This window comes from Onychomys torridus, chromosome 1, assembly GCF_903995425.1.
Source record: "Onychomys torridus chromosome 1, mOncTor1.1, whole genome shotgun sequence".
NCBI lineage: Eukaryota > Metazoa > Chordata > Mammalia > Rodentia > Cricetidae > Onychomys > Onychomys torridus.
In genome coordinates this window covers 57,082,129-57,106,393 of record NC_050443.1, presented here as the reverse complement: position 1 = coordinate 57,106,393, position 24,265 = coordinate 57,082,129, and the positions used below count along the sequence as shown (strand labels likewise).

The 24,265-nt window shown below is 37.0% G+C and overlaps 1 protein-coding gene across 1 annotated transcript in view; it reads right to left on the bottom strand.

Annotated features, from left to right (window-relative positions):
- Positions 1–24,265, bottom strand: part of Agbl1 (ATP/GTP binding protein like 1) — a 791,956-nt gene that overhangs the window by 206,892 nt on the left and 560,799 nt on the right. The window contains exon 22 of the mRNA XM_036170190.1: positions 11,505–11,662. Within this exon, the coding sequence (XP_036026083.1) occupies positions 11,505–11,662 (158 nt within the window). The remainder of the gene's footprint in view (positions 1–11,504; positions 11,663–24,265) is intronic.

The following is a 24,265-nucleotide window of genomic DNA, read 5'->3' as shown; positions in this document are numbered from 1 at the left end:
ACAAAACAAAACAAAACAAAACAAAACAAAAAAACAGAGTCCCAGTAACTTGAATTTGAAAATTATAAGCACAGGCTAATGGATACACACCCAATATATATTTTCAGGAACTGCACAGCAAAAAAAGGAACTAATAAGATTGCATTAGTTTAGATTACATATTTTACATTCTCCTCACCTCTGTCGATGCTTCTGTAGGGTGCTAAAGTGGCAGTTTTTGTATGTACAATATTAATTGCCATGATTTTCTTTTTTGCTTATCCCTTGAATGACTGAACATAAAAGAGAATAAGAACTTGATCCTGGGAGTTGGAAACAGATTGAAAATCTATCATAATCTACCAAAGATTCTCAAATGTGACATATTTCTAAACTCCCCTAAAACTTAATTAATTTATTTATAAAAAAAATAGTAATGGCTGAGGACATGGTTCAACAGTTAAATCAGGAGCTATAAGCATGAAGACTGTATACCTGTGCAAATGCTGTCTGGGTGTTTAATTCCAGTATTCAGAGGGCCAGACCTGTGCTGGAACAAGTTAGCTAATTAGACTAGCTTTGTCCAAAAGCTCTGGGCTTGACTGAGATGCTACTTCAGTAAATATGGTAGAGAGACTGAGGAAGACTGTTGATATCAACCTAGGACTCCCTGCACACACATGCATGCCTATCCACTGACTCCCCACTACACAAGTACAGGTGATCCAACACACATAAGTACGCACACACACACCACACACACACACACACACACACACCACATGTACACTAAACAAGTAAGTAAACAAAAAGCACAAACAAATGCTAGAAATATTATCTGCCATAAAGGATCATTTATAGAATTGAGATTGATACTTAGAAAATGCTTAAGCATCTAGATGATAGTAATGCTTGATCTATACATTGAAATGTTCATACTTTTGTGGTTTTATAGTATCCTAGAAAGTTTATCAATAACATTCCTCCCTTTTTTCTTTTTCTTCCACTAGGAATTTGAGGTATTTAAAAATATGTGGCGACACAGCATCCTTTCTATAAATATCTACCTCATAAAATATTGTATCCAGTTGTATTTATTTTCTTGGGAGATATTCTGCAAGCTAGAAATGTCATATCAAGTGAGAGGTTTTTATAGACCTTCTTGCAAATTGCTAAATTACTCTCCAGAGGAAAGTAAACCAATTTGCAGATAGCTGTGTGATATTAAACCTCCTCCTCATAGACACACTAACATTCAGTTTTCATTATTTTAATTTATTTATTATAGAAGAATCAACATAAAATTGTATGAAAACATTTTTCTGTAACTGCTGATATAAGAAGGATTTTGTCGGTGTCCTTGATTTCTCAGTCTAAGATTGGCACCTGTTCCTAACTGACCAGTTAATTTTCCTAACAAATATAGGAGCCATTCACCATTTCGGGGCCTCGTGTCATCCTCATAATTACCAAAGATTCCTTGGCCACGTTTCCCTGAAATGCCTCTTTCTGTGTAGCATTTCTTGGCCTGCAGCTCTACAGAATAAAGCTAAGAATATTCTGAGATGTTATCCACCATAGGAATCAGTGTGCCAGAATTCAATTAAAGAGAGGTATCAACAGAATTGCCACACGATTTACATAATTTGGAATTGATGGAAACAATGATAATGTGAAACCCATAGACTTAACAGATATTTCATTCTGTGAATGATATCATGCTACTTTCCAAGGAACCATTTTCCTGAATTCCTGCTGTCTTGTTTCAGTCCACATACAACATCTTTCCATCTGTGAGTCCTCACTGGCATCTCCCTTTCCTCTCTCCTTGAGACCCAGTGTAGTCACCCCAACTTTATTTTCTCATGACACAATCAAAGGAAAGCAGCAAAAAGAGCCTGCATTCAGCTGCCCTATGTTCTCTATACTGTAAAAGGAGTTTGATGAACTCTAAGCTATAGGTTACTGAGAACTTACAGGGCTTAATAGGGCTCTGGTGATTGAACAACTAATAGACAGAAACTGTTGAAAAAGAAATGGGAAGACAGTGAATAATGTTATCATAGGATAATGCAAACTAATCACTGACTTAACATAAAAAAAAGAGGCAAAACCTCCCAAATTAAAAGCAAATAACTTCCACTTCTTTTTTAAAATAATATTTCAAATCATAACCAAATATCTCTTCCTTAGAAATTTAAGAATGGGTAAAAAAAAAAAAAAAAAAAAAAAAAAAAAACAGAAAATCTACTATCATAAGTACTCTCCTAATTAGAAGAAACAATCACTTCTCGAGATAACATTTTTGAGTATCCATACAACTATGATTTTTTTAAGGGAATGAGCTATGAAAGAGCAAAAAGAATAAAGAAGACACTGGACATGAGTATCAAACCAATAGCCATTGACCAGGGCCTTGAATGGACTAGACAACTACTCTATGATTAGTAGTCACATCTCCATGTTTTGATTTTGTCAGTTCTTCAAGGCTTAGCATCATCCTCATTTCTACATCATTGTATTGATGAAGTTAGAGAATTCTCAAACTTAAACACTGATCTAATGAATGCAGGCCTTCTTGAGTCTCTGTTGGGTCTACCAGTTTACCTAAGCCCTGACTCACAAAAGAGTAACTTTTCCTCTCCTTTCTGTCTTTGTCCCAGGCAACTTTCCCAAGCACATTGTGCTTTACTCTTTCTTAAAGCTCTCTTCCTTACCATGCAGCTGCTTGTCTGACATTTGGCTGACCTCTGTGTGAACCTAACTCGGAGGACATGGCTTGTTTTCTTCTTGCTCACTTTGGCATTTTTTCTTTTAGACCCTAGTAAAAAAATCTCCTTGAATTAAAAAAAAAAAGAGTCTATGAAAGAATATAAAGATCTTATAACAAGAAAAAGAAAGACTGGATATGATGGCAGGCATCTATAATCCCAGCACTTGAAAAATATCAGGCATTCAAAGCCAGCCACACAGTGCATTTCAAAGTCAGACTGGACTACACAGACTATCTCAATACTGCGAGGGAAAAGCATGTGCCAGCAAGATGGTTCAGAATGGCTAAAAGCATTGGCCATGAAAGTTTGATGGCCTCATTCTGGTCCTTGGAATCAGCAAAATGCCAGATACAGTATTTTGAATCTGTAATCCCCTGAACTACCACAGCAGTGTAGGAGATGGGATCCTGACATGAGATCTCATGCGTGAGCTAGCCTGAACTACATAGCATAGAAGAATCAAGAGAGATCTTGCCCTAACAGCTAGAAGGTAAAAAACTAACTTCCCAAAGTTGTCCTCTGACCTCCACATATGCAACCCTCCACACTCTCAACAAAAACACACATCATACATACACTAAAAATAACTTCAATAAATAAAAAGAAAATCTCCCAGATGATTTTAAAAAGACAAAGAATAAAGAGCAATGAGGAAGAAAGGAAGCTATCAAAATTTATAAATGGTACTATTGTCTATCAGAAAAATATTTCATAAAACAACTTTAAGTCTAATTATTGAATTCAGTGAACTTGTAAGTAGCTCCACACTAATGTAGAATTTTCCTATATAACTAAAATAATAACAGGAAATGACAGCTGTCTGAGTGATAATAAATTTTTAAAGATGAAAGTTAAAGCTTATTATGCTTTATTAAAGAATCATGAAGAGGAATCAGAAAAACCACGATATATTTGGTGAAGACGATTAAAGACTCAGATGAATAGACACAAGGTATCAGATCTGATGCTGACATCAGTAGTCAATGGACCAAATACATCTACTATTTTAATATAATTCAAGATAAAATCCCAGGGAGTCAAGCTTTGTAGTTAAAAACTCAGTAGAGAATTCATCAGTGGAGATAAGTATAGGAAGACACGGATCACTTTCCTAAGCAAATAGTAATGAGCTATACTTTTGACATCAGCAATGTACATTGTAATGCTACAAGCCTGAAGTCTGATGGAACAGGGTATAAGCTGAAAAATATACTAGGTGCATACATGTGAGCACATTATAACAAAGTGATATCATTATGTATATACAGTATATGCTTATTTATAGAGCATTGAGCCTATGGTCGTGTGCATTGACTTGACTTCTTATGTACATCCATAGTCCTCTTTTTTACATATTAATTTGAGACAGTGCCTCACTAAATTGCTCAGGCTGGCTGTTAACTTTCTTTATAATCCAGGTAGGTTTGAACTTTCTATTATCCTCTCTCAGCTTTCCAAGTAGCTGGAGTTACATGTCAGCACCACCAAGCCTGAAAGATGAAGAGTATATATTGGTAGGAAATGTGGAAGAAATTATACGGTCTTTTAAAATATTCACTGTGAATTTTGACAAAGGTTATCTTGATGACTAAAGGCAGGGGTGGGTTGCTGTGGGATGTACAAGTATGTCAAATATGTTGGTCTGATGGGTTAAAATAAAACACTGATTGGCCAGTAGCCAGGCAGGAAGTATAGGTAGGACAAACAGAGAAGAGAAGTCTGGGAAGTGGAATGCAAAGAAGACGGAGGGAGCTGCCAGCAACTGCCATGACAAGCGAGATGTAAGGTACAGGTAAGCCATGAGCCATGTGGCAAGTTATAGATTAATAGAAATGGGTTAATTTAAGATAGAAGAAGTAAATAACAAGAAGCCTGCCATGGTCGTAAACTAATATAAGCATCTGAGTGATTATTTTATACGTGGGTTGTGGATTGGTGGCAGCTGGAGAGAAGATCTCCTACTACAAATGGCGCTCAATGTGTTGGCAAGAATTTCCACCTAAAACCTGAGAAAAAAGATTCTCAAACAGAGCTAAAAACAGCTTCCTAGTTGTCTCAAGTTAGCAGCAGCCTGCTGGTTTGAGCTACTATGGCGGGTTCCTGTCATGTGCCTCTGACCTGCAGTGTGGCACAAGTGGCACTTTACTCTGATGCATGGTGGATTTAGCCTTTGCTAGTTTAAAAAACAAAAACAAAAACAAAAACAAAAACAAAAACAAAAAACCAAGATTCTGGGCTATGCACTGCTTTGATAGAACTGCTTCTGATAGTTGATGATACACATGGCTCCAGACCCAGAGCTGGTGGTAAACTGAACCACCGCCACTTTGGGAAGCTGAGGTGGGCGGAGCCAGCAGCCACAGTGGTGTTTCAGTCTTACAAAGATGGATATTACACCGAGAATCTGGTTTGTATTGTCTTTGGGATTTTTAACTGCAGAAAAAGATTTGATCATAAAAGCTGTTGAGTTAAACAAATATGTAAATTTTAAAGGTACCTTGACTTCAAAATTTGGATATAAGGATATATTGCTTTGGAAAAGAGTCTCTGCTTTTGTTTCCATAGAAAGCCAGAGGCTGTGGATTTGTTCCAGATTAAGATACATCAGGTTTGATCAGCCAAGACCACCTGAAAGGTCTCCAATGACACCATGGCCCAGATGATCCAACATCCAGAATGGTTTCAAGGCAACTGACTCATAGGTTTACCCTCATGGACTACTCCATAATCCTAAAATTTTCTTTGTGTCCTCATAAGATACAGCACCCCCCTCCAGCAGGAAGTAGTAAGAGAAACTATGCCCAAATTCCCAAATGTATCAAGCTGGCTTTGGAGATGGAATTGGCTCACTCCTTCTCTAAACCCAGGCATATTCCTAAAAGAAAAGGTTAAGAGATTCTTGTGTCCCCAGTCAGAAGAGCCCACTGGTTTGAGACAGAGAAAAACCAATATTTTTTATTTAAATCAGGTTGATTATAAATGTGATCTTTCTAAAGAAATAAAAAGGGGATATGATATAGATATAATAGGATGAAAGGGTAGATTAGTGAACTTACTTTTAAAGAACAACAACTTGTTTAAATGTTTTACATTGGTATAGATTTTAGTCTAGTGATACAAACTTAAAGTTAATTTTGTTATACTGTGTGTATATCTACTCTTGTTTAAGGTATTATGATTATACAGCTCATTTAAAATTGTAATGGATAATTAAATTATATTAATAATTAGTCATCTGTGATAATCATGCTTGTAGCTATGTTAGTTAAGTCTTCTAGGTATAGATAGATATATTTCAGATAGATATGTAATCTTCAATACTTCAAAGACCTAAAGAATATGGCATTTAAAATATTTTAAAAATTAAGACTTTCTGGACAGTGAGACATGTCTGCTCCTGGCAGCACCGTTTTACTTCAGAGAGGAGGATGGGCATCGAAGACACTTCATATAGAGTTTATCTTCACCTTGACAAAAATAGCCATTTGGGCAAGAAACTGTTCTTGCCTGGACTTCTTGATCAACTGGATGTGCAGGACCCATAGAAAGGTGACCACTGAACTTTGCTTGACAAAATGATCCTTCAGGTTCCTGCTTTGCAAAGGAAACTGCCAGACATTCTACAGGACACAGAGAGAAATGACTGAGAGACTAGCCCTGTAGGCTGAAGAGAGATGCCCCAACTTTACAAAAGAACATTGGATGACTGTCCAGGCTGCCAGCTGTCTCTGTCTACCCTGCAAGACTCCCTAAAGTTGCTTGCATCCTTCTCCCATTTCTCAGGTAGTATTATATCATTCTGAGGTCTTTGATGTAGTTGAAGACTAGATAGGTATAATTTTCCTTAGTTATGATAAAAGATAAGCTAGATATGAAACCTTAGACTCACAGATATAGGATAGATAGTATATCTTCTTTAATTTTGCTAAATACTAATAGACTAGATATTATAAGTAGACTAGATATTGTAATGGTAATTCTTGCTTGATAATTGTTTTGTTATTTGTAATTTTACTATGTGAAAGTTAACCTTCCTTTAAAAAAAAAAAAAAGAAAAGGGGAAGTGCTGTGGGATGTACAAGTATGTCAAATGTGTTGCTCTGATTGGTTAAAATAAAACACTTATTGGCCAATAGCCAGGCAGGAAGTATAGGTGGGACAAACAGAGAAGAGAAGTCTGGGAAGTGGAATGCGAAGAAGATGGAGGGAGCTGCCAGCCACTGACATGACAAGCGAGATGTAAGGTACAGGTAAGCCACAAGCCACATGGCAAGTTATAGATTAACAGAAATGGGTTAATTTAAGATAGAAGAAGTAGATAACAAGAAGCCTGCCATGGCCATTTGGTTTATAAGTAATATAAGCATCTGAGTGATTATTTTATACATGGGTTGTAGGACTGTAGGGGCTTGGTGGCACCTGGAGAGAAGATCTCCTACTGTAGTGGGGTGCTTTTATGTCTTCCAAATTCTGTAGTTTGATTCAAGAAGAAAAACCATACTTTGCTTCTTTTTTTTTTTTTAAAAAAAAGTTACTGTGTGTGTGTGTGTGTGTGTGTGTGTGTGTGTGTGTGTGTGTATGTGTGTTTATGTGTACTACATGCATACAGGAGCCCACAAAATCTAGAAGAGACTTCAAATCTCTTAGAACAAGATTACAGGCCATTGTGAGCCAACATGTAAGTTCTGAGAAATGATCCTGGGTCCTCTGCAAGAGCCATGCTTTTAAGAGCTGAGTCATCTCTCCATACAATAAAAATATAGCTGAAAATAAAAATCAATTGCTTTTTAATTATTAATTTTTTTTCCTAGGGTAAAGGAGATGGCTCAGGTGGAAAAATGCTTGCCTTGCAAGCAAGAGAACCTGAGTTCAGTTCCCAAAATCCACATAAAATGTAGGCATGGTGGTACCTGCTTATAATCTTCACATTGTGTGAGTTAGGGAAGGGGAGGAGTTAATGGAGGCAGGAAGATTCTTAGAGCTTGCTGGCTGCCTAGCCTAGCTTGTGTGGCAAGTTGCAGGCCATGAGAGATGCTATTGCAAAATAATATGGTGACATTTCAGATGAATAACATCTGAGATTATTATCTGGTCTGTAAGTACACCCACCTACCCACCCTCACACAAAGACACAAACACACAAATGAAAGGGGTATTTTTTTCTACAGTCTGCATAAGATCTTGGGTTTTAGTGTTGTCCCATCAAACTAAATAAAGAACTAAGCAAATTTGGTGTGTGTAAGTGCTAAGCAGATTCAGACCAAAGAGGCCATCTGTGATTTGGAGAAGCTCCGAGTTACTGAGCGACTGCTGAGGCACAGAGCGTGGCTCTGTTATTAATGGAGGGACACATGGAGATAGGCTGCTCAGCTGAGAAGATCAAGAGGCAGTGGAGGAACACAAATCCAGATGAACAGCAGCTGACTCAACAAAACTGTTAAATGACTTTGCAAAAGACCTGTCACTGGGGATGAACGGCACCTCCAGAGAGAGGCTCAGCATCCCTCCCTGCCCTGCACACAGTTATTTCCAGGGGAAGATTGAGAGGGAGGAAAAAGGAAGAGAGAAGGAAAGGAGAGCAAAAGATGCTTTTAAGGAGTCAGCAGACATTTTTAAATGAGCAACTGGGAGGAAGAGGACATAAAAGAAAACAGAAAGCAAAGAGAGCATGCATTTTATTTCACTGTTTCTACCTTTCCTCTACTGAAAGACAGCAAGCTGCTCTGTGGATCTGATGGCACTCTAATTGTTTTTATGGTAAATGAGGCATGAAACCTATTGTCAGAAAACACGGTGTCCATGTGTACAGCCACACATTCTCTTCCTAGCAGGTCAGTTCCCAGGGGTTAATGTATTTGAGAAAACCTAAGGCTCAAATGCCATATCCTTGCATTTCTTTGAGGCAAACATTTGGAAAAGAACATGCTTTCCTTTTTCCATTCTTAGAATATAACAACAAGATCTTTGTAAAGGGTAGTAGAAACACTAGTGTATCCAAAGAAGAGACAGGGTGTTGGAAGTTTGGCACAGATCCCTTTAAAATATACTAAGATTGGTTAGGGATATAGCTTGGTGGCTAGGAGCACTTGCTGTGCTTACACTTGTACTTGAGTTCAAATCCCCAGTGCCCATGTAAAAAGACAGTCATGGCCTAAAATGTTAAAACAGTGGGGGACAGAGATGGGAGGCTCCTGGAGCATTCTGGTTGCCAGACAAGTGGATTCAGAGACCATGTCTCAATGGAGACCAAATGTATTCCTCTGGCCTCTGCATGTATTTATGGGATGTGCATACTTACATGCACATGCATGTACACCACACACTCATACATATACAAAATGTTTTAAAATACTTTATAAATAAAAACAGCATATGGAGATCTGTTGACAAACATTAACTGCATGCTTGGCATTTGCATAAAATCTTGGTGCTGGGGGAATTCCTAGGATTTGGTTTGTTAATATTCATATTTCTTTTTTTCTCTCTTTCTTTTTCTTTTGTAATTTTTCAAACCAGACAAAACCCCAGCACTGAGAAATTGAAGTGGACACAAAACCTCACACCTATTGGAGATGACATTTGTAATTAATAAAGGGAAAATCAGTTTCTTGATATTTGAACCACATTCCAGGGCAGGACCCATGCCCTGTAGTAGTTGGTCAACATAAAATAAACTCAGTTTGTTGTGTTGTTTTAGTAATGTTTAATCAAATATGATTGATTTTTTTTAATTTAACTCTATTCACCAGATAAAAATTAATCAAGTATAATTCAAACAGGCTATCACTGGCTTCACACCAACAGATTTTATTTTATTAGTTTCCCTTTGGTCCTACTTTAGTCAGTACAGATTTGTTTCCTGGGATATTTTGGAATTAAGAAACTTTCAGGTTGATTTTCCTCAAGCCATGTAGTGATGGCGCCTTTTGAGCAGGGACCAAAGTCTGTTTTGATAAATGGCTTCACAATGTAACAGATATTTTGATTACAAATAAAACTGTATGAAACATTTCTCTACTGTTATCTACCAAACACACCTAACAAGTTTAATTTAAATATATTCCAAACAAGCATGTTAATCACATTCTTTGTTCAGATATCACCCTTAAGTTGTTGAGTCACTCTAAGAAGAGGCAGAGGTCAAAGGGCACTGTCTAGCCTCAGCATCCTTGGACTGGTGGCAGCTGATGACTGATGGTCAGTGGTATGAGGTATGTGTGACAGCTACCTTCTTATGGCAACCCACATAGCAGCCATTGTATTTGAAGCCTGACACTGAATTCTTTAGACTTGAATTAGAAAAGACATTTCTTTGATAGATTTCTTCTTGTTCTCGTTTACAGGCAACTAATCCTTACTGCATTGGATCAAACAGATGGGAACAATCAATTCAGGGAAAGCAAGCATTGCCAGGTCTGCTCAATCTTCCCTCAATGAGCAGTTTAGGACGAAGGGGAGAGAAAGGTAAGGAAGATCATTCATCCACGTCCCCACTTAATATTCCTCAGCAAAGGAAACAGTGAGAAGATGAGTGGAAATACAAGTGGAGGCAAGTGGATACCTGTGTTGTCAGAGGGGGAATCTGAAAACTCTGAGACAATGTCAAACAGGTCAAACCTTCGGGTGCCTAGTCATACAGAAGCAATCAGGGGCAGATGGAAGTGTTTGTAATGCCCAAACAAAAGTAAAGGGTGGCAGTATCTCCAGGAGGTTGGTGTCTGAATTTACTTAAGTCTCTGTCATCTGAGATCTATATTACTCTGTGGTGAACAAGTTAATTACTGCGGTAGATAATTAAGTCCTAGAGAAATGGAGGCCTTCCAAAGTTGTATTAATGCACACGACTAGATCTTTTTAGGCTTGACTGGTCATTTGGTAAGAAGCCACAGTGAAACAGCAATTTAATAGTGACATGCAGAAAACTAATGAAATTTAGCTGGAAATAAGAGGCTTCCCCATATTAATATGTTTGCCTTTCCTTTCGAGGCAAAGGGCATAGTTATATGTTTCCTCATTTACCACCATACAGTAAATCCCCCATTGGGCCCATTGCTCAAAGTACAGGCTGTGACTTAGCCTCTTTGAAACTTCTGGAGCCTCCTGGTCCTCTCTTCTTTTGCATATCATTATTTTTTTCCCTTCTTGTCCCTGAATTTATTCTGGTCAGGGCTAAAGCATTTTTCTCCAGGAAAGTGCATCAAAAAGCTCATTTAGATAATGGTTCTCCATTCTTTGACTCGCTGTTGATGCTCAATTCTCAGATATCTAGCCATTCCTCACCATGTGAGTTAGTTTCTCCTGACCAATGATAAATCATATTCTATCCCAGTATCATGCAGTTCAAGAAAGAGACACTTGTCTATAAATTGTCAATGAGACGCTTCCCCATTTTCATATTGAGCAACAGCTCAATAATGTTACACATATAAGAATGTAATTTGAAAAGAGTCTGTACATGTATAAGTCTGTGGCACCAAGCTTCAGCTACATTATCATAAGCAATGCATAATAGTTATATATTTATAAATGTGTAATATTTTGTATCTATACATGTGTGTATATGTAGCAATCTCCACATTTTCAGTATCTATGCAGTTCCAAGTCTGGCTTTCCTCACAGTACATTTGAACCTACCTTTGCTTGGTAGTTCATTCTTATTTTCTGTCTGTCAGGAACCCATTGATCTGCTTCACCAGGACACTTGTACTGAATATACCTGAGACATCCCTGATTTCCCTATAAGCGTCTTACCGCTGGAGGTAGTGGTCCAGAACGTCTGCATTCAGCATAGTTGTAGCTTGAGCCAAGAGCTCATGGCTACAGCTCGCAGATTTGAGTTCCAAGATGAAAAGGCCCAAGCAGAACATGGCTCCCATTTCCTCCAGTTCACTGGTACCAAACTGTAGACCCTGTCAGTTAAACAAAGCAATCAACAGTGACTACTCAGTGGGAATTGAGTAGTGACATTTTCAGATTAGGGAGAGGGACTCTAGACACATGTCTATCACAGAAATTGAGGAGTAATAGTGTTTGTCAGTCACTTTCCAAAGTTGGCTTTTCTAAACCTGTGCTGCGTGAACATTCTATGTTTCCTGACAGGATAGCAAGTTTGAGGGGATGATAAAGGGCATGGGTGGCACAGGACCAATTACTCTACCCACCCTCATTGCAGTGATACCCACAAAGTGTCCATCTGCACTTTGAAGAGGAATTTACTATGGAGACAAAGATTTATTATAAAATAATCTTGTTAAGAAATACATCATTTGACCCTAATTTAATCAAATAATGATATAGAATGGGCAACATCCTCCATATATTAATACCAGAACTTGAAAATGAACCAGATTTCCCTGAAATTATCTTTTCACCTGTGCTGGAGTAATGCAAAAAGTAGAGTCAAGGCCAGCCCTCCAGGTATAGTCCCTGGAGTAGAGATGAGCCCAGTGACCAGGTGTGATGAGACATGCTGGCTGAGGCACTTGGGAGTCTGACTCAGGAGGATTATGAGTTCCAGACTAGCCTGCATGACATAGTGAAATCCTCTCACAAATCCCCTCTATGAAGGAGGAAGAGAGGGTGGTAGAGAGTGGGGGCAGTTTAAAGCAATTGAAACAAAATCTTTTGTGTATCTACTTGATGCCAATAAGTGGTCTGAATGTTTCACAGACTCACAGAATGATGTTGGTATTTCCTCACCAAGCCCTACAAAGTAATTATTTTATCTAATCTGCACAGAAGGAGATTCAGACACACACAAAAAAGCAAGGAACTTATCCAAGGTCTTACACTCAGTAAGTAACAGACACCAGCAGGGGAATTCTGCCTCCATCACTGCATGTGAAATTCTATACACAACACAGACTGGTACACAGCAAGGGAGAAAGTGTGTTTTTCAAAATTTGAGATCAGAATTGGATTTAAATCATGGTTTCACTAGTTTCTGATGTTGTCATGTAGGGTTCTGGAACTTTATGAGCATTGACTCCCTCATCTGTAAAATGGGATCATCATCCTCCCCTCTAGACATTTATGGTATTATAAATTCTGTCACTTTTGTATCTGATGAAAAGTTTTCCAGAGTCCCTACAATATAAATAGAAATTGTCTCAGATTCTCATTCTGTTGTCCTAAAAATGAGGTTTCATGTGATGGAAATTCAAAATAGCCCTGGGACCTACATATTTCATCTAAATAAAAATAATCAGTAATGGATTATTTTAATAAAGTACATTTGATCATAACAAATATTTTACTAGAATATACTAATTGTACAAAATAACTGGTTTCATTCAATGTATTATAATATAGAACATTATAATTACAACATACAATTATAAAATAGTAAACAGTTTATTATATATTTCAAAAGAACTAAAAAAATGCTTTTATATCTCACCAGCACAAGAAGAAATGATACATGTTTGATGTGATGGATATGATAATTACTTTGCTTAATCATTAGACATTATACACATGTCCATACTGCTTAATCATTAGAAATTATATGCACACAGCACAGTTCTCCAAAATAGGTACAATCATTATGTCAGTTAAAATTAAGTTTAGGACTTTCCATCCAAATAACAGTGCTGCTATGTTCTAGAGGACAGAGATAGGGTAGGACTGATTGTTAAGGATTGCTTTTAAACATCATAAGGAAACCAAACAAATGTAGAAATTGGGAAGCCTCAAGCCTCATAGGAGCTTTCCAAGGTAAAGGATCCCCTGTGAGTAGAAAGTCTCAAGTTGATTTGAGCTGCTTGAAAATTGGATTTTCTGCTTGTTTTGACACCTGTTTCCTAAAGAAAGGAGACATTGCATCAGAGCTGAAGGAAACAAGTTCTTCTGTAAATAGCCAAAGTACAAGGAAAGACAGATGTTGAACAAATCGCTTTTATTTCCTCCTCAAGTCCACAGGAAATAAAGACCACTTTTTAAAGAGAGAGAAAACCCCCAGAGTCACTTTCTGTGTGCTGAAGTTCTGAGGTCTGACTTTTTGTTCAGTCTTGTGTAGACTTTCTTCTTCCTTGGAGAATGACCTGACTGGGTCAGAGGAAAGGACATGAAGGTCATATCCATCCACTGTTCTGCCTCATATCTGTGGCCTAGGAATGTCCACTAGAAGAAAAAAAAAAAAGGAAAACTCCAGCCTTCTGGACCTGGGAGGGCTCCATACACATCCCAGCCTCTAGCTAGGCATGTAACTGCATAAGCACTGTAGAAACTCATCTACTAGCATGTCCAGTATTGATGGGCCAGGGGCCACTGCTTCACACTAGTACACTGATAGCAGCACAGTGATAGCATTTATAATGTGAAAATAGCTTCTATCCCCAGTGTAGTCCCACTTATTCCAGGCAGCACTTGGCATCATAAAAACACTAGTTCAGAAAACTCCTAAAGGAACTCATATCACTTTATTGGCTGAGAAGACTTGGGCGAGACTGCAGTTTCATTTTGCCCTCTCCTATTGATTTTTCTTTCCTACTTTCTTTTTATTTTCACTCCTACACAATATTAATAATGTTTGCTTATATAAATTATCTTTTTCTCACATTCAAGTCCTGGCATGGAAATAAACCTTCAAGGGAAAAGATTGAGTAGCATCTCCTTCTTATTTGAACACACACCCATCCATGGTACACTGTCAATGCCTAATAAATGAACAAACAAGGCCCCTTCCTGAGTGAATGTGGAAAGACCTTTGAAGACTGTCCCTTAGACACACACTGCACTTGTCACATGAACCTTGACTTCTCTCGGTGGAGAATTCATGAGTTCATTCAAATAGTGTTCTTCCATTTTCACAACTCATGAACATTAAAATTTGCATATTTTTGCTCAAGAAGAACCACTTCACTCTGGGTATGATGTGTTAGATATCATGTACAACCTCTAAATTGGTTACATGGTGGTCTCACAGTAGTGAGTGTATAAAGCTGTAGTTACATTAGTTAAAACTGAGAGCAAACAAAATAGAAAACCAACTTTTCTCCCTAATAGTTCATTAACCACCCCAGAGACAATAACAAAGTCTGGCTATATTCCCTTAAGCAAGTAAGATTTTCCTTTGCATAGTATATAAATGTAGGGCATGGTAGAAGATTCATGGCATTATTTCAACACCTCAAAATCATGGTTATATCATCTGTCTTCCTTTCAATTTTCTTATGATTGAAAAATGACTGCTGTAATTCCATCTACTGCATCATCCAAAGGGGAGGAAAAGAAAATAATGGGGGAGAAATCACCAAAATGTTTTTGCTTACATTTCACTCACCAGAACTGTGTCATAGAGTCACTCCAAGCTTTTTAACAATCTGTAATAGAAACTTTAAGCTTGTTCAACCTCTGTAAAAGAGGGCAATAAGAGCCATGAAGGTCAAGGTGGATAAGACAACTATGTGTTCTACCTTGACATTTTTGTAATAATGTTGCTAAAATATGCAAGTGGCTATTCATGCTAGAAGTAAATACATCTCACTGCCATAACAATCAAATGTCTTACATAATAATAATCCCTGCCTCCCATACAATATTTGTTAAATATGAGTAAGATCAAAAGAGAGTTCAAGAAACATAGGTTTAAATAGCATAAAGGTTAGAATAAAATACAAAAAAAAAAAACTAAAATAAACATATGTGGGGAAATGGTCAGCTTCATTTTTTAAAATAGAACTGCCATTTACATCCAGCAAATTAGTGCATATATATTTAAGTTTGCAACATTTCTGACCTCCCTTTATGCCAAAGGCTGCTAGATATCAAAGTGTCTGTTGGAATGTAAATTGATTCGTACCTTTAGGGAAATTACTCAATAACATTTGACATGATAATGTCACTTCAGGGAACTATTCTTAATGAACTGATTGAAAATGAAAGTGAAGCTATATGCATAAAATGTAAATTATGCCAATGTTATATGTAATAATCAAAATTTGAGGGAAATAAAACCTAAATGTCTAATAAAGAAGGAATGACTATAGAAAACTATAATGGAATAAATCTGATAGAATGTAATGGAGCCATTGAAATGGTAATTATAACAACCATTTAGCAATATGGAAAATGCTCATGGTTTAATAATAAAATAAAGCTACACACAAATTATGTAAAATATACTGAAAAGATAACAATGAAGAGAAGTGGTTACCCAGCTTCCTGGGCTCCAAACCCTGTCAGACTTTATTGCTATCATTTTCCAATAAAACACAGATATTTAGAAGAGAGAGGATTTTACAGTTATATCTTGAATATGTTTGGATACCGAAATTCCAAGAGAACTCTATTACCTAAAAAGGTTATTAAAATGCTGTGTTCCATCAATAGATGAAAGGTAAAATTTCTTCTGATTTTTGGAGATATTTTAATCCTTACCATTCTTAAGAAAATTTAGATTTTCATTTCTTTCATTTGGAATTCATTGACATTATAACAACTCTTTCAAAATTTCTAGAAAAATAACACCCATTAGCCTTTTGAACATTGCCTCTCCTACTGTTCTCTGACAAGGATTTTTTTAAGTGACTAATAAGTTTATTTTATTTCTTTTATTCTGCCCTTCATATGACTTAACTTTAATAACAAATTTTTCATTTCTCCCTTTATTATGATAAATTCTGGATACATTTTGATAAAAAAAATTCCATTTCAATGATTCTCTCTCCAGCCATATTGAATTTTCTTGCTAATGCTCGGACTGTATTGAATCTTCTTGTTTTAAAACATTAAAAATTGTTTCTAAAACTCTTACTTTATGTTGATTTACCTTATCATATGCAATAGCCCTGGGCATTATTTATTAGTTCCATTTTTCTTTTAAATAGTGCTAAAGTAGGATTTTTGCTCAGTTGTTTCATTATCATTGAAATTCTAAGTTCTTATCTTTTGAATTTTGAAGAAATCTTTTGTAGGTTTATTTCAATGCTTTCTTCTCAAGTTAGAAATTATGATTTTCTGCCTTACATTCTTAGGGACATGAGCATAAAATGTTACTATAGATCACATTTTTAAGTAATGACCTTTATGTGCTCTACTGTGAATTTTGAATTCAAACTTAATTGAAGGAGGGTTCTGACTAGTAAGTACAAATAAAGGCTTACTTCAAGCCCACTGAATATCCCTATTTTATCCCTTCACACATTATAGTTTTACTTTTCATTGATGATGTTGTTAGCTCATGGTCCTGGCTTCACGTGATGGTTCCTAGTCTCTAGTCAATCCCTAAACCATGAATGGTCTTCAACTTTTTCCACAAAGCCCAAGACAGAAATTGGTATTAGCCCATGAAGATCTCTAGAAAATTCTCATTTTATGAAAATGGGGCATTATTGAACACCCCTATAAATATATACACAGGGAAGATAGTATTTTAGTAAGAAATAGTGCAGCTAAAATAAAAACAAATACTTTCAAGATGCAGAACAAATGTTTTCTATTGAAATAGATTTACTATCAAAGTAAGTAGCTGTGAAATTTCCCGTTTATGTTCTCAGAGAAACAAGGACATATAGAACTGAGAATAAATAAGAAGAATGGAAAGGGTATAATAGAAGTTAGGAAAGAATGCAGTATGGAGATGGAAGATGGAATTACTAAGTTAAAAGCAGACAAGGCTTACCAGACTGGTGTAGATATAAAGCAGGCATATATAAACATTTAGATCCCAAATTAAACAAATTCTGTTTAGGACCAAAATATTCAAAAATTATGCAATGTGACCTAGAGAGTATCTTTTTGATGGGATAGTAGTGTCATTGGGAATGTCACTAAAATATATTTCACAAAACAAGAAATTAAAAGACAGAGAAGAAAGAAGGAACTCACAGCAGGTGCATGCATTCCTGATGAAATTTGTGGCATGTGAGCCTTCAGAGAGCACTGTTCATGACATTTTGAAGTAGTATCTGCACCCAGAGAGCTTCACTCCGAATACTACCATGACTAGCTATATGGTTTGAAAGAAGTCATTTGACATTCTAATGCCTTAGTTTCCTTCTATATAGAATGGAAATAAAGTTATTTATAGCTTATTGAGCTTCCAAAATAATATTTTCTCTCAATTTCTGTTTCTCTCTGTAGGACATGGGTTGTATGGAGGTGTGTGTGTGTGTGTGTGTGTGTGTGTGTGTGTGTGTGTGTGTGTAACTTAGCCCATGCACATTAGAACAGTCTTCATTGTTATCAATGATAAAGCAAATGCTGTATAAAACCAAGAGCTGTAACATTGCCCTTATTAAAGCTCTGGCCTAAATTATATCCTGCTCTCATCACTGTTATTTACCAATTTTTGAAAAGTTCCAGAAAATCCAATAAGAAAAATGAGCTGCATTTTGAATGAATGAATCCCATTATCATTGTTTGAAGACTGGTCATATACTAATGTAAGTCAAAACAAGCAAATAGAACACAGAGTGCATTAGACACACATAAAGAACTAAGTAAGTAGACAAGGTTACAAATTAAATACATGAAAATCAATTTTTTTTCTCTGAAACACCAAAATAAATTACTAAGTGTAATAAAAAGTCTATTCACAAAAACATTCTATCTATGAAATATCTGAGAATGGACATAGTAACAAACATCCAAGAGTTGTGTGATGCATTCTTGCACTTTACCAAGAGCTGACAAGGAAACAAATGGATAACTACAGTGAATTCTGGGAAAGCAAAGCAGAACCATACAACACTAATTCTCCTCATATTGGTCTACAAAACATAGGAAATCAAAATGCCAATAGATGGTTCTTCAGTTCTGACAAACTAATTCAGCTTCAGAAAAGCATGTGGCAAAAATCCTCATCCCAGAATTGCTTTGATAAACAGCCTAAAAAATAATGAGTTTTCATTCACAGATACGAAAATCCTGTTACACACTTTAAAATAGGCATGCTTTATTTTATCATATTGTTCTCCACTGCACTATGCCGACCATGAGCTTGTTTGCTTGTGTACAAATTAAGGGTGGCAACAACTGTGTATCAGCAAGCCTACTTGCACCATTTATCCAACAGGTCAGCTAATGATTAGAACCGTTAGCAATCAAACATTTTAATTAAGGCATATGCATTCACTGGACACTGAACTTTTTGTGTGACTCACCTATCACTCATTGTAATGATGGCCATATTGCAATGGTCTTAAGGCAGACCCATGATATCACAGCGGTATGCTCATCATTGAACATGATGGAATTGATGCAAAGCATGATAGACAAAACAAGAGGCAAACACACAAAACAGGAAAGAACTTGCACAGTGCAAAGGATCTATATGGTCAGGGTATATCCTCTAATGATGCAAAAGCAGAAGTAATTGGTCATAATACTTAAGGGAAAAAAAATCTTAGTCCAAAGATAAAAACCATCCCACTTTGATTATGAAGTTGAAGGCTTGAAATTTGAAACCTTTAAAAACTAAAGACTAATGTTTTCTCATCACACCTAACTGGTAAAGAGCTGAAACCAGGAACCATTTGATCTCATCATCAATGGAAATACACGTATGCACATCCACAAAGGACTGGATATAATTCAAAAAGTCTTCAGAATTCCAAGTCCAGAAAATAATTTTAAGGAAATAATTGACTTCCTCTGTTTCAATACTACGTCATGACTATCTCTGTGATGTCACTTGTTTAGAATACATTCTGTGAAATGAATATACTCATGGTTGCTTAGCCAATAATGTGCCTGTGTGTATGTAAGATTTCCTCTGCTGTTCACCTTGTGCTTATTTCTCAAATTTATTTAAAATATTATTTTAAATTTTCATACATATATACAATGTATCTTGGTCAAACTAAATCCTAACTCTTCTCCTTCATTTTCCTTGTAGATATTCCCAAAATGTCCTCCTTCTCAATTTCATGATCTTTCTACCTTTTTTTGTTTGTTTTGTTTTAATAAAATCCATTGAGTTCAGTTAGTAGAGCCTATATGTGCAAGGATATGGATAAATCACTGGGACATGAGCTATCTACCAGTGACCACCTCTCCAAAGAAGATTGACTTCCTCCCCCAGTAACCACCAACTGCCATCAGCTCCTCAGCCAGCATAGAGCTTCAAGTGCTTCTCACACATCCATGCTGAAATTTTAACTGTTTTCATCTTGTACAGGTGTTGTGCAAATAAAGTACTTTCACAGAGGTGTTATGAGCTCATGTATACAACAGGCATATCAGGTCCAGAAGACAGTATTTCGCAAAAACTTAAGTGACTTCCCTCTGTGTTCTGAGACAGTGGATAGCTTCACATGAGTTATCACAACTAAAATATATTTTCTTAGTGCATTTTTATGGTGATATTTTATTTTTACTGAAAAATGATTTTATTTGTATCTTAATAAATAAAGTTGTGTGGGGGTCAGAGCTAATAGCAAGCCATTGCAGAAGCCAGGCGGTGGTGGTGCACACCTTTAATCCCGATCACATGATGAGCAGATCTATGTGTTTAAGGATACAGCCAGTATGGAGACACACGCCTTTAGTCTCAATACCAACCATAGAAGACCTGGAGGTCTGTATAGATAGGCAGTGATGAGGAGGCCATGTGGTTGAGTTTACAACCAATGAGAAGGCAGAACAGAAAGTCAATAAAAAGTCAGATACACAGGAAGTAGGCCTCTTTCTGAGAGGAAGGATGACAGCAGCAGTGAAGGTTTTTTAGTATTAGCTCTTCGCTACTGCTCTGACCTCTTGGGCTTTTAACTCTGCATTTGGCTCTGTGTTTCTGATTTAATAAGACTGTTACATCTACACATTTTCTAATCATGTAAAAATAGCTCATTGCCACTAAACAATGCATCTAGTTTGAAAATAGTAGCACATCTGAACTAATATTTCATATAATGGGAAGTTTCATGTTCATGAATGAAATTAAATTTAAAATTATTTTGAAAATTGTTGAGATTCAATCATATTGATTTAAATACTTAACAGGAGCAAATAGAAAAGGAATAAATGTTCTAAGAAATCTATAGGGTTTTATTTAAGTGTATTCATTTTACATAGTATGGAGCTTCATGAAGACATTTTCATGCAGGTGTATAAAGTGCTTTAGAAATAATCTCTCCTATACATCCTTTCTACTCCTCTTTTTTTTTTTTTTGAGCTGAGAATCGAACCAGAGAGCAAGCGCTCTACCACTGAGCTAAATCCCCAACCCCTTTCTACTCCTCTTAATCCCTCTCATTACCTCCTTCATTCTAGATAGTTTCACTATGACTTTCACTTTCATGTCATATATACATACATAACTGTATATAAAATCAAAGACAAACAAATGAAAGGAAACACAATTTTATCCTGCTGATACTTAATTAGGATAATATGATCCTATGGTGGATCTACTTTTCTGAAAATTACATAATTTTGTTTTTTATGCATAAATGAAATTGCAATAACACACGCACAAAAAAAAAAATACACACTACAAAGTTGGTTCCATAACTTAGCTTCTGTGAATAGTGCTACAATAGAAATTGACAACCAGGTGTCTCTGACATATTGACTTGGTTTCATTTGAGTAAATACCTAGAAGTGAAGAATGGGGTCATGTGATAGATCCATTTCTAATTTTTGACAAAATATCCATATTTCTTTCCATGGTAATTGGAGTAAGTTATATTCTTACCAGCAATGTATAAAATTTCCCTTTTGCTTGTCTCCTCGCCAGCATCTGTTAGTTTCTGAATGACTGTCATTCTGACTGGTGTGAGATGGAATCTCAGTGTCAATCTAGTTTATCCTTCCTGACATATCCAGTGTCTGAAGCCTCCATTTTCCTTGTGTATACTTCCTGGTAGCCTTTAGACTCCCATTCTAGGCCTTTACTATTTTCCTTATGGTATAAGAATCTTTCAACTTAGGTCTAGTCATAGCTATAAAACAATCTATTTCTTTGGTATTGTTCCTAGAAACATTCTCAAAAATCTTTATAAAATGCATGTGTGGGATGAGAGACTTTTGGAGTCTCTTTGAAGACTTTTATAAGGTTTACTTTTATTATTTTAAATATGTAAATGTATATTTCTGTATATGTGTGTGTACAAGTGAGCTCAGATGCCAAAAGAGGCTAATGATGTTGGATCTCTCTGGAAGTGGAGTTATAAATGCCCCACGTGGATATTTGAAACTGAACTTGGATCATCTGCAAGTACAGGAGTGCTCTTCACTGCTCAGCCACCTCTCCAGAGAAGATGGTGAACTGGAATTTAGTTTGTGCATTCCCTACCTGTCATGTACCCAACAGAGAAGTTAGAACTTAGCCAAACCAGCTATGCAGAGCTGAGAACGCTAATAGATAGCAGGGAAAAAAAGAGAGAGGCTGGTGGATAGGCTCTATGGCATCCTCGCATATCGACTCCATCAAATGGACTCTAATGCTTTCATGCTGGGGAATGAATCAATCATGAAGCGTGTTGCCAACTCTGCTAGACTCTATCTGATGAGTTCTTCTATACAAAGCCCCCCAACCCCCCAGGGCCTATCCTTTCAGCCCAAGTTTCCTCTTCCATTACTGACAACTGTTTCCCTAGTAACTGGGGGGAAAAAAAACAAAACACCATTTATTCACTAGACCAGCAGGGCACAAGGTGTGAGCTGGATTTCAAATATGTCCTTCATTTCTGTGTTGGACTTACTGAGTCTTTTATTGGAGAAATTGTCCCTATACTATGAATGACCACACAGCAGATAGCAAAGCTGTCTTTGAGTGCCTTTTATGTCTTTATGAACCACACAGCCAATGGTAATTGTGAAACAGATACTGCATCTTTAAATGTCCTAGAATTAAGCAAGCCTATTTCTCTGATCCACAGACATATAAACTGGCAGTGCTGTGTGCAAAGTTACATAGATAGGGTCCAACACAATGATGAAACAAATCCTTGGTCCATGCCAATGCAACACACACAATAAAGTCAAGCTTCATATACCTGTGTCTCAAAAACTTTTGAAGATCTAGAGGTCATCTTTTATTTCAGGCTACATATAAAGCTCTAGTTCCATCTGAGAACCTCCAGAAACACAGCTCTCTCAGTATGGCACAGGAACATGCATAGCCCAGTTGTGGGTAGAAGCATGTGGCTTTCTTTCCTCACTATGACCACTCACAGCCCTGTGCTCATCGTCCACAGCCTTCCCAAGCCTATTTTCCATGATGGCAAAAGTGATGTCTCTAGGTCTGGGTCTGTGTGGGTTCTGTCAGATCTAACTTGAGACTTTCCTTCTACTCCATCAGACTAGAAAGAAGAAGACAAAGAGGCGGCTTTTCCCATGTTTCCCAAAGGTTGCAGCCATCATTTAAACAAGCTTTGCTGGAAGGATAGTGATCACCTAGAGCTTTGCTGGCCACAGCGACAAAGCCGAGTTCTGGCCTTGCAAGTTGAACTCTTTAGTATAGGCACAGAATAACACAAATATGAAGCTGCAACTTCCCCATTCCCATATGCATGTTGTCTACCAGGAAAAGGGTCCATTATACATGCCTATGGGACATTCATAAATTTGTGTCTTTGATGAAATAAGAATCCTGAACCAAAAGGGAAGCCAATTTTGCAACTAAGCACATGGTTTAAGCTCAGCTCATTTTAACAATGAAGGAAACATTGTGGTGGCATTTATTTGTCCTGTCTACTGGCTTCTTAGAGAAACATGGCACTCCATGGGTCAACAGCTCATGGCCAATGGGTGTCAATAGATGATCTGAGGGGTACTATGCCTGAGTATATAGTCCCCAGGAAGGCTGTCATGTGGAATAGTGTAGTTTGTTGGTAATGAGCTCTCAGGTAATCAGAATCTCAACTCAGCCACTCCCCTATCTAAACAACTACATTCACTTCCACACTGCTTTTAACTTTAGTACCCTCAATTTTAAAATGGGAAAATATTTCCTACCACTGAAGTGCTTCTGTGACAATGAGCTGTAAAGAACACATGCTCTGCCCAAAAGTGTAGAATAGGTGCTCTGTCTATGGGTCAATTAATTCAAGGATATTATGCAAGTAAGTGCATTGGTGTGTGTGTGTGTGTGTGTGTGTGTGTGTGTGTGTGTGTGTGTGTGTATACCATAGGTCAACATTGGATGTCTTTTCCTCTACCACTCTGCACTTGAATTGCTGAGCCAAGTTGTTTTTACTGATCCTGGATCTTATGAATTAGGCCATTCTGGCTAGCCAATGAGCTCTATAGATCTATTTATTTCTGCTCCCTGCTACCCACCCCCCAGTGATAGGGGTTAGTTCTTTTGTTTTGTTTTTAATGTGGATTCTAGGGATACACACTTGGGTCCTCATGCTTTTACCCCAAGCACTTTAACAGCAGAATTATCTCCTGAGCTCAGTGTTTCTGGGGTTTTCAGCACCAAACTCAGAGTCAGAATTTTCAGAGATGACAAATGCATGTCTGTGCATCTCTGTATATGAGTGAGTGCCACTGGTGACTGCTTGGTTTTCTTCTATGTGAATTATTTACTTTTCTCTATTTTTTTTTCTGGCCAATATTGTATA